The sequence below is a fragment of the Lethenteron reissneri genome, chromosome 24 (genome assembly GCF_015708825.2).
Source record: "Lethenteron reissneri isolate LAM-NWPU_2019-01 chromosome 24, ASM1570882v1, whole genome shotgun sequence".
In the NCBI taxonomy this organism is placed as follows: Eukaryota; Metazoa; Chordata; class Hyperoartia; order Petromyzontiformes; family Petromyzontidae; genus Lethenteron; species Lethenteron reissneri.
In genome coordinates, this window is record NC_083802.1 from 10046977 (window position 1) to 10061838 (window position 14862).

At 42.8% G+C, this 14862-nt stretch overlaps 1 protein-coding gene across 7 annotated transcripts; it reads right to left on the reverse strand.

The window, feature by feature from the left end:
• Positions 1-1062: 1062 nt before the first annotated feature.
• On the reverse strand, positions 1063-14614 carry LOC133346568 (SURP and G-patch domain-containing protein 1-like). Of its 7 annotated transcripts, none has more exons than XM_061558221.1 (14): positions 14525-14614; positions 12634-12810; positions 11773-11864; positions 11446-11524; positions 10376-10584; positions 10172-10295; positions 8985-9112; positions 8022-8162; positions 7723-7829; positions 6523-6700; positions 5050-5156; positions 4141-4286; positions 2934-3063; positions 1063-1922 (listed from the first exon to the last, which is right to left on the reverse strand). In XM_061558221.1, the coding sequence occupies exons 1-14, from the start codon at positions 14527-14529 to the stop codon at positions 1896-1898; spliced, it is 1650 nt and encodes a 549-aa protein (XP_061414205.1). In that variant the 5' UTR covers positions 14530-14614; the 3' UTR covers positions 1063-1895. The 7 variants fall into 7 exon arrangements, with proteins under 7 accessions (XP_061414205.1, XP_061414204.1, XP_061414210.1 ...); XM_061558220.1 differs by having other exon boundaries at positions 12634-12813; positions 14525-14588; XM_061558226.1 differs by lacking the exon at positions 14525-14614 and adding an exon at positions 14303-14514.
• Between the last annotated feature and the right edge of the window lie 248 nt (positions 14615-14862).

The window sequence follows — 14862 nt, forward strand, 5'->3', positions numbered from 1 at the left end:
GAATCATTCCACCACTACCGACAGCTTTCACTACCATTTGAAGGTTCGTCAGGTATTGAGCTACTGATTACATTAAAAAGGCCAGCCCACAGTATTTTACACCGGTGAGAAAAATGCTCGTTGACAAAATCATTCTTCCCTGTTCGAGGCACAGCGGTGTGGAGGAGGGGTTTGTCCAATAGTATTTATATGACCCCAAAAGTATGTACAGCGGTTTATTTATCTCGCCATCAGTTCACTGGCCGAGCTGTGGTTTAGTTCCCTTCATATTAAGCTTCACCAACAACCTGCACTGACCAGCGTGGCGAATTGCGGTCAAATCCAGCACTCCACACGATCTACAATGGAGTGGGAAGGCCCTCATACAGGCGGTGTCAAAAGGGCTATATACGTACGTGGTCTCAGGGTGTTAAATAATAATAAAAACCCAAGGGTATGCACATTATAAACCTCCATTTGCATAGCAATTCATAAGGTTGTTTTTATAGGTACTGTACACTGAATGTCATGTAGAGTTCACTTACGAAAGCGTAATAAGGCCTGAGTGTTGCAAACTTAAAACCCTTTATAGTTTTATGCCCAGCACTTGTCAAAGGTTGTAAAATACCGATGCGCCTTCATAGAAATGGGTATTTCGGTATGCAACGATCCAGCAATGCATCGATGACTGGTTCTTACGATCATGCGTGTAACCTAATCTTGCATTTGAAAATCAGTTATTTAACGTGCATGCAAGTTCCATTTATGCTAATAGCGTGCAAAGATACAAGAAATATAATAATGTATAAACACAAGAACCAGACTCTTCAAACAGAATCGCTTCTCTCCATCGTGAACATTCATCGAATTGCTGCGGTCGAGCAGGGTTAAACATGCCTAGGATGCGTCAAGTTCAGTCGTGTCCTTAAGAGGAGTCGGTGAAACTGAGTCACCCAGGTAATACATTCCTGGGACTTAAGACAGAAACCAAGAGCCTGTCAAGAACAATAAAAACACACACCGTCAACACGTCTTCAGCCATCTGGCCCAGTAACTGCAGTTACAGAAATGCATCCACAGGTGTTAAACAGCAATGAGTACTGTTTATTGCTTCTTATAAACTTGAAACTGTAGAATAAAGTTGTGAACACGTATTTTTATGCCACCTATGGTCGGTAACAGATGTAAAAAAAAATCCCAAATTAGGCAAATCCCCAAATCCAGCTCAAAGCGTATGGGAACTCTGTGAAAATAAAATAAACATCTACCTTACCAGCAGTCTGACAAGCTAGACTTTGCTGATGAGACCTAAAAGGCCAAAAACCAGACTAGTTTTGCCTGCTTCAACAAATGCTGCTGATTAACACGAGTCTAGAAATCCAATAGACTCAAAATGTGTTCGTTTTATATGTGAAAATACGGTAAGAAGGTTGCCTTATTTATTTTATTCCTGTTACTAATCATATCACTATGAGTCATTTGCAAGAGGTAAAAACTATTGACCGTGTTACTTTTAGCATCAAACATCCACACCGAATAACACACGTGTAATACTGTACTTTAATTATTCTCAAGCTTAGCCTAAATTAAGTATTTAAAACACAGCAGAGCAAATGGGCATATGTAATGGTCGTAATAGATGAAATGGCCCATGTTGTACACTACAATATCTGCTTATACATTAAAATTGTACAAACAGGGTCAAAGTAAAATTAATTGCCTGTACATTTACACGAGCACTGCATTCATACCTCAAAGCTAATGAATACAAATGGAAATTTAATTGTGGTTTTATCAATGTCAAGGTTTTTTGATGGAAATGGCATACTGATATTTTTTTTTTAATGTGAACCGGTGTTTATAACTGCTGTTGAGAAGTCACGGCTTGAGCCCGACACAGAAGTACGGTGTCCAGTTCAATAATAGGGTCTTCTTGGGTTGTTCTGCAAACCACAATTACAAAAAAACGTCAATAACAAGCAAAACAAATATTATAATGTAACACTTCCTCTTACATTTAAAACGAGCAGTGTGTGGTGTTGCTCTCTGATGTCAATCCTGAACCAGTGGCTAACATTCCAAATTCCTATGACGGGCAGCAGTCGATCAAATAAAATAGCAGGTTCGTTAAACTTGGCAGAATATTTTTCTTATTTTACAATCACCAAGAGTTCATTCTAGACTTGAAGTTTCCGTGACTGCCATGAATATAAGCCAGACAGCTTCTTCCAAAAGAACTGAGGTTTAAAGGGTCTTAAATATTCTTCGTATGTGAGGACTGGTGGTAGGTGATGTCACATGTTGGACTCACTGGGGTGCAATAAGCATTTGCACATTTTTGAAAGCATTGCAGGAGTTAATGTGGATTGACGGAGGTGTAATGAGTTTTCGATTTTGCGAGAAAAACATTATGGGGGTTTAACAGTTGACTTAATGTGAATGGGGCTATGTGGAATGTTAACTTCTGCAATAAAAAGTGTATTTTGTTAAATGCATAGAAACATGTACAGGCACAAAAATCACTATCAACACCTGCAGAAAAAGCACTATTTAAATAAGAATTAGTCAAACATCCCAATGCAGAACATTTCCTGTCTATTTATTCATGTAATAGCCAATCATAACCCCTCCCCATATTCCACTGTGGCAATGCACACAGCTCACACTCAGAAATGCTGCAGTTAAAATCTCATCCGCTCATTCCTTCACAGTCAAAAGTCAATACTGCTTTGTGCAGTCAGACATGGTTGTCCTATGCAAATTCTAGATTCCTTCATGAGAATGTGGAATTTCCACCGCTGGCTTGGAGCTACAAAAGGAATACGAGCACCACCCAATGCTCGTTTGAGCAAAAATAAACTTTTGACGTTGAGATTTTGATTCAGTTTTGATGAAATGGCAAAGCATGTTCGGGTGAGTGCAACCTGCAAGAGCGAGTAAGCGTGCCTATGTACCAGGGGGTTGGGCCGGAAGCGGTAGGCCAGCATCATGCGCTTGCGGAAGGCGTCGTATTCATCGTCACTCTTGCTGAGCTCGGCTGGGCGGTCGATGCCAAAGCCGGCCTTGTCGTTGGCCACCGTGCCCCTGCACACAGTGGAAGTAAAACCAAGCGAGTGCCGTGTTCAGACAAGGAACGTTTTTAAAAAGGCAATATTTTGTAGACCACATTTAGCGCGAGTCAATTCTGCCTGGCTGAACAGTGTGAAGCTACTGCATCAAAGAAAATGTTTGTTGCTTGACATTAATTATGTGTTTATAATGCTCAATGTGAAATATTTACTCATACGACTGTCAAAAACGGTCCCATCAATATTACTCAACCCGAGCTATTCATGCTTTTATATTTGCATTGCCTTTGTACTGTTTGCCTGTTGGCGTTCTCTAGTCTAACACCGCTTGTGAGACACTGGTAGGCCAACCAGTTTCAAAGACAATCCATATATTATCAGAGTAACAAGTTCAACATACATACAGTCCATGTTTGTACTCTTTTTGTTTTCCGGTAAAGTCACGTATATAATTCCTCGTCGCAGCCATCTATTAGACACACTTAAGCGGTTGTGCTTTCGCTGCGTTGTCCTCACCTGAAGACGGACGCTTGTGTTGCGCCCGAAACGTCGTGATTTAATTTAGTTGTTTTCATTTTAAATTTATTTTATTTTTACCTACGTGACTTTACCGAAAAAAACAAAGAGTCACGAAAACTTCTAATCTAGAAGTACATGTTTTTTTGCATGTTTTACCACAAGCATGTGTGGTTAATGCAGATGTAATGCCTTGCAATAGGTGTGTATTTGGTGTTTGAACATCTCAACACCTGTGTTATTGCCAGAAAGGGTGAGGACTATTCTTTGTTTCATCTTCACTGTGAAAAGTACATCTCATTTGTATGTTTTAATTGGACAAACTACACATCTGGCACTGAATTCAACAATGCTGTGGTGTATTATATTACAAAAAAAACACACATTTTGGATTTAAAATAAAATCACCAAATAGACCAGCAGATTTATTTACATTGTCATTGCATATAATATATTATGGTTACCGTAAATTTGTGCTACAATATCATTATAGGACAATGTTCTCTCTATACACCAAATGCAATTTCTGTAAACAATCACAAGCTGTGTGTCGAGTCTGAGCTTCCCACACCCTTACTTGTTGACGGGAGTTTTAATGCCCTTTCCCTCGGTGCCCAGACCATCGCCCTCTTTCCATCCCATCTTCATGAGCATCTGGAAGCCGAGGTTCTCCACCGTCAGCTTGAAATCCTTGTAGTCTGAATAATCTGGATCACGGCCCTCCTGCACAGTGAAGAATCAGAATATTTATTGTAACTGGAGTAATCTGATGAGCTATGAAGCTCTTTTTTTACAGATGTTGCAGCAGGGGTGGGTCAAAACGTTACACTACAAAAACACGATAGGAATACATGCGAGAAGCACATATGCCTGTGCTCACACCCTGACAAGGCATCTTAAACAGTTCTCACGAAAAAAACGTTCACAGCTGGCCAGACTCGAGGGATTTCTATACAAGCCACGTGGGTGTAGTGGTGCACAGCTGTGATGCGGCACTGTGGAGCCAAGGGGTTGTTGGTGCACCATGTGAATTTGCAACATCCCCAAATTTGCTGGGCTGAGAGGGAGTCTAGATATGGCAGTAGAGAACAGTGGGTTTGTGAACTTTAAGTGTTATCTGCTTGGATGGGTCGGGGGTTTTCTCCCTTGTAACATTCATTTAAAAAATTGCCAAACATCCGAAAGCTGGAGCCTCCTGATGAAGTACCTTAAGATTCAGTTAGGCTTAAATGGATGGCATTAAGATAAACAATATGTTTGTAAACATTGTTGAATATCACTTCAGAAGCTGTTCTGTTATATTGTGTAAATATTGATCATTCTGATTTATTCAAACACGGCAAATTAGCTTGAATATGTAACGGTGAACCAACCTTATAGGGGAAAGCAACTCAATGTTAGTAAACAAATTATGTAGTCGTTAGGCATGCAGTATAATTGCATATTAAATACTGTAGGGAGAAATGTTATATCGATGTCTGTTTACCTTTAAGGCTTTAAACGTCTCCATGAATTTGTCCAACTCGTCCGGGGGCAGGAAGTCTCCAATGAAATGCTTCCCACGGTTCATGTCGGTCAGCTTCTCAGCCCACTCTGTGGGTGAGAGCGCAGCGATTTATGCAAGCGATTCAGAGCCAGAGCCCAACACATAAAGCAGATGCACAATCGATCAAGCCTGGTGCTGTTGCTGTTGGTGACCAGTGTTAGTGGGGTATGGTCAAGTAAGACCCACATGGTGTGGGCACGGTCTCATCCAGCAGTCAACTGACAAAGGGCCGTTACATGCACATGATGTGTTCTTGTGCATTCAGGCCAAGGCAAATCCAATGGCAGTATGAGGAGCGAGGTGACTGGAATCAACTGAAGTTCTTTTTTTAAAATAACACTAGGAAAATCGCAGTGGATGGATATTGGTGAAACAAGGAAAGTTTACACAGTGATGAGTTTCATATGAAATGAGCACAAGCTTACCCTTTAAAAGGGGGGGGGGGGGGTGGGCGAACGTATCACGTTAGGAAATGCAATAACACAGATTAGTGCTCACTGCACTCTATTCTACATGGGGTGCGTCAAACATGTGGTCAACAGATCACAATGCTCACAAACTTGACTCATGGGAAATTTTGTACAACCCTTGGATATATGCCAACTACTGTGGGTATATGACCCCGTAGTGTGGCCCACACGGGTATATGACATAAGCAGCCTGCAGACTTCCAGCATCGTTGCTGAACGCATCATGCAAGTGGCTCTCACGCCAAAATAATCTTATAAGTGGGTTAGTCTGGCACTCTGTGCATTGTCACAGCATTTATGGTTTATGTTAGTGTAGATTGCATACAAGCGAATGATTCGCCCCCTTGCATGCCAGTGAAATGCCCCAATCCAGGTGTGCGATGTGATTCAAGAATATATTAAGTGTCCCACAGTGCTTTTTCTAGCAGCCTCTAGTGGCTGGAGGGGGTCACCTGATACCATTGCATGAGCATATGAATTGAAAACAATTGATTACACACTTGATTTGATCCATGTATCATGAGGACAATAATACCTTTTAATCCCTGTATCAATACATCGTTGCACATGTATTGCCCTTATTGTTAATCCAGTTCAGGATGAGGGTCTTAATTGACCATACATAACCACGCCCGTCAGTGGAGGTTCGTAAAGGCGGGGCATATAGACGTAGAGTACAAAGCATTTTTCTGCACAGCAATCTGCAGCCCACAAAAACTATAACACCTTTTTCACGGTGGTTGCCCATCCAAGCATTATCCAGGACTAAAATCCTGCTTCTATTCTGAGATCTGATGAAATAGTGTGCATTGCAGATGCTGTGGTTAGAGGCCAATACATCGTCATAACTCTTTGTTATGGAGGCGTTATCAACACAAAACAGCGCACGCAGGAATGTGAACCCGCAGCAAAGTGAGTAGGTGCGAGGTGAACAGAGCGGGACCTCGAGTCTTCTCCATCTCCATCTTTCGGAGGCGGTGCTCCCAGGTGCCGGCCTCGTCATCGATCTCCTCGTCGCTGTCGTACTCGTGCTGATTCTTCTTGAGCGCGGCTGCCCACATCGTCTCGATCTCCGCCATCGCGCGCTTGTGCGCGATGATCATGTCGTACATCTGCTGCATCTGCTCGCCAGGAAAAACACACGCACATGGGCACCGGGTCAGAAGCGCAGACTTTGTTCTCTAATAGGTGGTAAAGGATAAAGTTGCAGCCCCGCAATTGCTTGCGTGTGCCAGTGCTGGTGAAGTAGCCTCCCTCCTCAAGAGAACTCCCCTCGAGGGTAATTTACCAACTCCTTCACGCTGGCCACACATCTTGGAAGAGGTGAGAGGACCCACCACAAGCCACCTGCTGGATCAGCTGTTCTGTCATAAATAACAGCCCTTTGTTGACCATATTTGACCACGTCAGTCAGTGTGGGTTAGTTAACAGGGGCGGCAATCAGGACAATTTGAGATACCACTTGCCACCGATGTTCGCTGTGGCCAGAAATCCAACTCGAGTCGCCGGCTTCGGAGTGCTAATTAAACACTGCTCTGTTCCACCCAACTTTGTTCTGTGTGCCTCTGAATTTTTTCAATAAACTACAGACTATTTGTAACTATTCTGTGCAGCATTGTAGATGCTAAGGGATTTTTTTATCGGCCCCTGGATATTCTCTACAGCAGCAGGCAATGTCGCTCTATTACCATGCTTTGCAGTGTATGTATAGGGTTATTAATAACTTGTTTTCATTATTCATGTCCTCTTATCTATAAATATCCCTGAATTAATTACCATGGATAAGAGCGGTTTTACTACGCAAGTGAAACCAGCATTTCATGTGCCCCCTTGTGGCAATAAAGACCACACACACACAGCAACTTAATTTTCAACTACAATTATTTTTTACTGGAGGGCATGACTGTTCATCATTTAGTCATTATCGAGGAACATCTACCACAGCGCACAATGCATTTCATATTGTTCTCCACAATTAAAGTACTTGCCAAAATGGGTATTTTTTCCTGTTATTCACGAGACCCACTGCAATCAGTCTAACTATTAGAAACTTCCAAATTTATTATGCACTCTTTATGATTTCGACTTATATGTTTGAAGGTCATTTATAGACTAAGATATATTTAAGAACTCCTTTACAAACCTCCTGTTGTTCTTTCAGCTGTTTCTTCTGATCATCAGACAGCTCAGTGACTCCGACCAGTCCTGCCGGCTTCCCTTTCGCATAACCGAGGTCCTTTAGGTCCAAACCTGCAACATCGATTAGCGCCAAGCAACAACAGCATGACAATGTAACAAATGTCGGTCCGTCCAGAGAAAAGCGTCGTGCAATTCAGCGTAGAAAATTCAGAATAACATTCGGAACAACTTGTAACACCGCACAAGCCACTTTAAATCAGAAACATGCAAGTTCTGGGGTTGCAGGAGGTTCAGGTCACATACCTGCGCCTTCACTATCGTCCTCTGTGAAGTGCCGAATCGCTGCCCTTTCATCAGTCTCCGACTTCATCTCCTCTGGGCCCCATCGGCTCTTCTTCCTCCTCTTGAGCCCTTCCTGTGGCTGACTCCTTGAGTCCTGGTTTGCTGTTTTTGTGCGATTGTTTTTAAAATTCAAGTTTCACAAGTTTAACCTCTTCCACTTTATTCTACAGTTTCTCACAATAGAGTCACATCAAATGGCAAGGTCATCTATTCTGAACCATCCCTACTGGAAGTGCCATCTTCACCTGGAAATAATCCCGCAAGATGACAAGAACAACAACTTCTGAAATGTGTAGGATTTCCAAATCTGAGGCACAACTAACTGGGAAACCTCATGGAAAGAAGAGCATCTCGCAGTAATAGAAAATGGGAGAAATACACGTACATGCGTGTATTGAGTTGTGTATTATTAGGCAACTGAGATAAACTGGGCATGTTAATGTACTGTGAAGCCTTACAGATTTCCAAGGATAGCTACCTCAAGAGGATAACCCTGGGATCATAAGGTATAACCCTAGATGCATCCATAAGAGCCCCCCCCCCCCCACTTACCCAGCCACCAGATACAATTCCACTAATTACTATTCATTTAGCAATATTAGGCCATGTGACATTTATTATTAAGACCCTCATAGTTCAGATAATTCAAATTTAATCATGATCCTGATTACATGGTTTCCTTTTTGATGTAACCATTGTTGAAAACTGTTGAGACTTATATCTTCAGCCCAGGAATCAGACCTAGGATCTTCATGGTGGCATGCACAATAGTCCTCTGAGACACTGTCACCTTACAGATTTAACTTTTACCTAAAGCTGGAATATCAAAATGCTTTAAGGACACTCGATCGTGCAATTCAATATGCTAGGTTAGAAATATAACACACAGGAGTTGAACAATGCTTGATGCAACACGTACTATACCTGGGTCAAACCCTGCCGCGGTGAAGGCTGGGATGAGTTGCTTTGCTTCATTGGCCATGGCTCGTGTGTATTCCTTCACTTTATGCTTGAAGTATTTGTAGGCTCCGCTATTCTGATCATAGAGGAACCTGTATGGGTAATTTCGTGAAAAATAAATACGATCTCGACACCTGTTCATCGTTCATGCTCTCATTATTTATAGAAATTCATCGTCAATTGTTTAAAACAAATTGTATTGTGGATCCTCCTCTGGACTCCTGTCCCAGTACTGCAAGTAGTTGGAAAGGCTACCTCTGGTGTAGCCTGATGAGTTGACAATCCAAAGGCATTTAATAGATGTACTGCATTTACATACAAACCAAACATATCTGTACATAAAGGTAAAAATTGACAACCCGCTGGTCTAACTATAGTTTTGTAGAATTTGTAATATAAATAATTATGTGAAAACACTACGATTGGATTTTATACTACAATTCAATCAATTGTTATGATTTCTGGGTCACTTATTGATTTGAGAAAATATTTTTTTGTGTTATTTGTACCGTCTCATATATCTTCTTGGTTCTCTCGGTAAAGTCACGTAGAAGGGAAGTAAAAATTCATATAAGAAGTTATTTTGATATATCAGAATGCAAATAGGGTTGGGCTAATATAGCAAGACAAACTATATGAGACAGTTAAATTTCGATTTAAAGCTTTCATGACTGCAGGGATTCATCTTCTTGGTTCTTTCGGTAAAGTCACGTAGAAGGGAAGTAACTTTACCGAAAGAACCAAGAAGATGAATCCCTGCAGTCACGAAAGCTTTAAATCGAAATGTAACCGTCTCATATAGTTTGTCTTGCTATATTAGCCCAACCCCATTTGCATTCTGATATATCAAAATAACTTCTTATATGAATTTTTCAATAATATGAATTTTATTGTAAGTATAATAAACTATTTTAATCAATGAAATGTTGCATGGCAAGAGTAGTCCTTCTGGGTTAGGCCACGAAAACCTACATGTAAAAAATCTGCACATCTGAAACACTTCACTTTTTTTAGGGGGTACATTATCACAAGCCATTCCGCACCCCCGATTAGCATGGCTGGCTACGTACGGTGCAAAAGAAGTTCAACATATGTACATAGTACGTAATGTGTTGTCAATGAGTTTGAAGAATGAGGGCGAGCGGGCTCACCAGAAAGCAGGATTGTCGCGGTTGCCCTCGGCGGCAATCTGCTCCATCTCGGGGCCCCCCTCGGCCACAAAACGAGCCAGCTTCTCAGCCACGTCCCGTGTCTCGCTTTCCTCTGGGGGGCAAACTTTAAGCGGCCTGTCAGTACGCGTCGGTCAGCGGACGCCACTGCCCGACACGTGTCTGTGGTGCTGCTGGGAAAATCACCAGGTTTGTCAGCGTCGCAGCCGCCGCCGCCACCTTCGTCGTTGTTGTTGTCATCCTCATCGTCCGGCTGCTGGAAGGCGCTGGGCCTGGTGGATAGCGCTGGCTTGGTGCTCGGCGGAGTGCTGCGCTTCATCTGCTTCAGCATGCTGCCGATTGAGCTCGCGGCCACCGCCGTCCTCTTGCCGATTACCACGGGGCTTTTGCCGCTGCTGCAAAAGAATCAAGAGGTACCACGTCGTGGGCTTTCGCGGCTGTGCTTGTGTAGCTCGCCGATGCGTTTTTGTCACGTGTCGTTGGGTACGGCGTCCGTCGTTTCTGTCCACGTGCTGGGAACTTATTCAGGAAGTTCTTAGCACGTGGAGAAAAACATCTGACATCATGAATTCAGTTCTTTAGGAACTTAATTCTTCAGGAACTGAATTCAGCTCCTGAAGATCCAAAGATGTGGAGCAAAACGTCAAAATATCGTGTTGAACAAACTTGGGGCATAACCCAAATAGACAATTGCAGAAAACCAGAAGGTGGATTGCATGACCATGTTTCAACAACGAGTGGCACTGGAACACTTGAGTCTGGTAGCTTGTGTTTATATGTGTATCCAGCTGACCACCTTGGGAAATTTGTAGTTTATGAAATAGGTATTGGATTCCATGAAATAAGCTTGTGGCACTTGTAGAAAGGATGAAATGCAAGTCTATTAAACAACTGCAAATTATATCGTACTGTAATGATAATTAGAATGACATGCACGGGTCAACAGTTGTGATTGTAATAAAGCCATTCTTGCAAAATAAGAGGGTGTTTTTTCGTGATGTTTGTGTGGGATTCTACTCTACATGCTTGTGACTAGCAGTAAGATTTAGCACTGCAGTGAATAATGGTTACTCAACACATTAACTACAGTTCAAGCTCAGCAACATTTAAAACAGGAAATGCTTCATTCGGTCCACAGTACATTGGGACAAAGACTTTAGACCAGAAGGTACAAGAAAAGGCTCATAATTTGAATTATGAGTACCTACTATACAGCAGAAATGTTTCAATTTTGAAAAGTTGTGGTCCAGTCTTACCTAATAAGGCTCTGGATGTGTTCATTGGATGATGCAGTCACGCTTGTGCTGTTACTGACAGTAGCAGCATGACTGCTCGCTGTACAAACACATACATTAGCACTTAAAACTCATCTTACGAAGTTAGTCATCTGAAGTGTGCAGCACCTTACACTGGAATCGTTTGCGAATCAATTTGTGGACTTAAACCATTAAAGTTAAAAGTTTTTTTTTAAATTAGATATTAACGTTCGTTACTCACCACAAGAACAGAACACTACTAAAAAATGTTTTCTATAAAGATTCACCAGCCACACAAAAATGCTATTACTGTAAAACACTACGCACGTGTCTTCTTCTGTTGCTGCATGCTCATGAACTGCTGAAGAAAACTTCCATCATTGGCAAATTTGTTGGGAACGCTGGCGGCAGGCTTTGGGCTACAGGGAAGCACAAACACACAACAAATAAATGACAGCACGATCAAAGCTAATATACTTTAATGTTCATGCATTGGGGGTGAGAAATTGTGGAGATAAACAATATTTATTTAAAACCACGTGAAAGCCCCTTGACACTGGATTGCTGTTTTCGAGGGAGAACTGGAGGACATGAGAGTTTGTCTTTTCTTGTCGTAGTATTTTTTTCAATAAGGAGCCAACTGCTAAATAAGAGGACAGCTGCTCCCCACCCCAGTCACGGTCATTCAAGGCTGTGCAATATTGTGCGTTATACATTGCATCATTATGCCAACATTATGTTAAAATTGGTTAAAGATCTTTACTTTCGCCACAAATATCAAAGTTAAACAACAGTTTGGGTCTCGTGTACTAACAACAATGTAGCTCTGCTGCTTCATTGCCGAAACAAATTTGCACTGTTTTTCACGCCATTTGAAGGTAATTAGAACACAATTTGTCGCTTGTTAGATGCATGCATGAAAATATTGTATCCATGTATTTTTGTTATTGGTCCCGAGACAGTGGTTAATATTATTACTATGGCGGGGCCAGTAACGCCATACGACAGCCAACGTCAACTTCACCGACAAGTGGCACTCGCTTTACCGATCCATGCCATTCGGATGACGAACACAATGGACCCTCGACCACATTTGAACTCGCAACCTTATAACCCATTCAAGTGGGCACAGCCCCATCAGGCTCGCTGAATAACACCGAAGCTCGTGCCTGCTTTGTGGTCACATACTTGGGTGTGAGCGAGCAGGGCTTTGCCTGCTGCTGGGTTTTCTGTGCCGCCATCTTCGCCTCAATCTCCTTCTTCTTCTGCTCGATGAGCAGCTCCTGCTGCGTCATGTTCATGAACTTGCTCTGCCGACCGAAGCCAGGGTTCTGCTGATTCTTGCCCCATCCCGACATCTCTGCCCTGCTGGAGGACACAAAATAGTTGATTATTTGGAACCAGGCGAGTGTTCATTGATAATTAATGCTCAAGCCTCAGAGGGAACCCACGGGAGCATACATGATTCTCATGGTTTTGATGGTGGGTGCTCTGGAAGCGAAACTAAGGCACCCCGAACAGCTCCCTCTGTCAATACTTTAGTTTAATAAATATGGTCACTCGCACACACCTACCAGATTATAAGACATGTCTCCAACATACGCTTCAAAATACAGGAGACAGAAGCGTGTCTTAGAATCAGAAAATGGTAATCTATAAAACTGAAGTAAAATAAACAGGCTTTAGTCCAACAATCAGATCGATATTATCGAGAAGTATTTGTTCAAGCAAGAAAACTCTGGACCGGCTTCAATCTGCTGGGTTCTCATCAGCAAAGTCATGTTGTTAAACAAATGCTGCTGGATAAGCAAATGTTGTTTCGCGAGCACTCCATTGAAATTATTCAGCCCCTGTTCAACGCAACAAAGCAATAAGGTCCAAACTTTGGTTGCTTAAACTAATACTGCTTGCTACGAGACAGACTAAAACGACGACAGAAAACGCAATATGCATAGACCTATCATGGAGTTAAGTATATGGGCATTCAATCCTCTCTTACAGTCTACGGGCATTATTTTTTATACTATAATCTATCGTCATACTCACTGGCGGAGCCAGTGGGGAGTGGGGTGGCACGTGCCCCCCCCCGATGATCCGATAGAAATCCCTAATTTCGATCGGATCATTGGGGTTAATTAGTAACAAATCGGCATTTTGCGTCCCCCATTGCCACTGTGTAGCATATTATGTGCCAGGGACTCTATGAGATGATAGGACAATAGTCTGAGTTCATAATTGGCAATAAGTAACGGCAAAGCAGTTATAAGTGACTCAGAATTGTGCGCAGATGTGTATACAGGACACGACTTCCCTGAAGGCATCAACACCTTCAGCGAGCGAGATGCCGATCACACGACGCGGTTCGAATTCGACCCTCGATCGATGGCTGAGCCATCGCCGCACACGCGTCGAATAAAAAGCAAGGGACGAGTCCTTACTTACTAACAATTCCTCGATCATGTTTCATTGCTGGAGGGGCCCCCCATTAACCATACTGTTCCAACATAGTCTATGAGAATTCAGTTATCTCTGCACTGTAGCCCATGAGCATTGTTCTCCAATTAGCGCATTTGACAACGCGCTGTACGAAAGAAGTTCAACATAGATCTGAAGTTCCCGCGACTGCAATGATACCGAAAGAACCAAACAGTAAGTTCAACATCGTCTATGGGGAATGCAATGCTGCACTCGAGTCCATTGGGTACCTAACGATCGCTTCTAGTCTATGGGCATTGCGTCTGCGAACCTCCGTTTTAGCCCGTCCCGCTTGCAAACGCTGGTCGATGTGATACTAATTCACGCACACGTAGATGTGTGGCGACAGGACGAGCTTCTTGTGCCGATTATTTGCTCAAACCGCGAGAGACGCCGAGGTGAGGCCTTGCAGAAAGGGCTCCGCTAGTCCCACACGCCGAACACCCGGGGGTGAACCGCCTCGCCTCTCGCGTCCTCTCCCTCTCGGGGCGACTCGTGCGTCTCTCCGCTCTGCTGGATACACTGAGATGGTGAGAGGGCGGTGTGTGTGTCTTTTAATTGTTCTTGTTGGTTGTTTGTAAAAGTGACGGAGCGAAGCCCTCACCGCATTCAGTCACCGGGGAAGCCTCGCACGGTCGGGATCGGCGTTTTTTTCACGATTTTTAGCGTCTTCCGGAAGACTCTTCCGGAAGATGCTTCCGGAAGAATCTTCCGGAAGACTCTTACGGAAGATTCTTCTGGAAGATTCTTCCGGAAGTTTCTTCCGGAATGGGAAGTACAATCTCTGCGTCTTCTGGAAGAGATGGTTTACGTTGCTCCAAGTTATATATTTTTCTATGATCGAAGTTTTTTGGGTTACATCTCGTAAATATATAAATGTGTTGTTTAACCCGCCACCACCCGACACAGCCAACTAGTAAGGGTTGTCACGTAAACAGAACG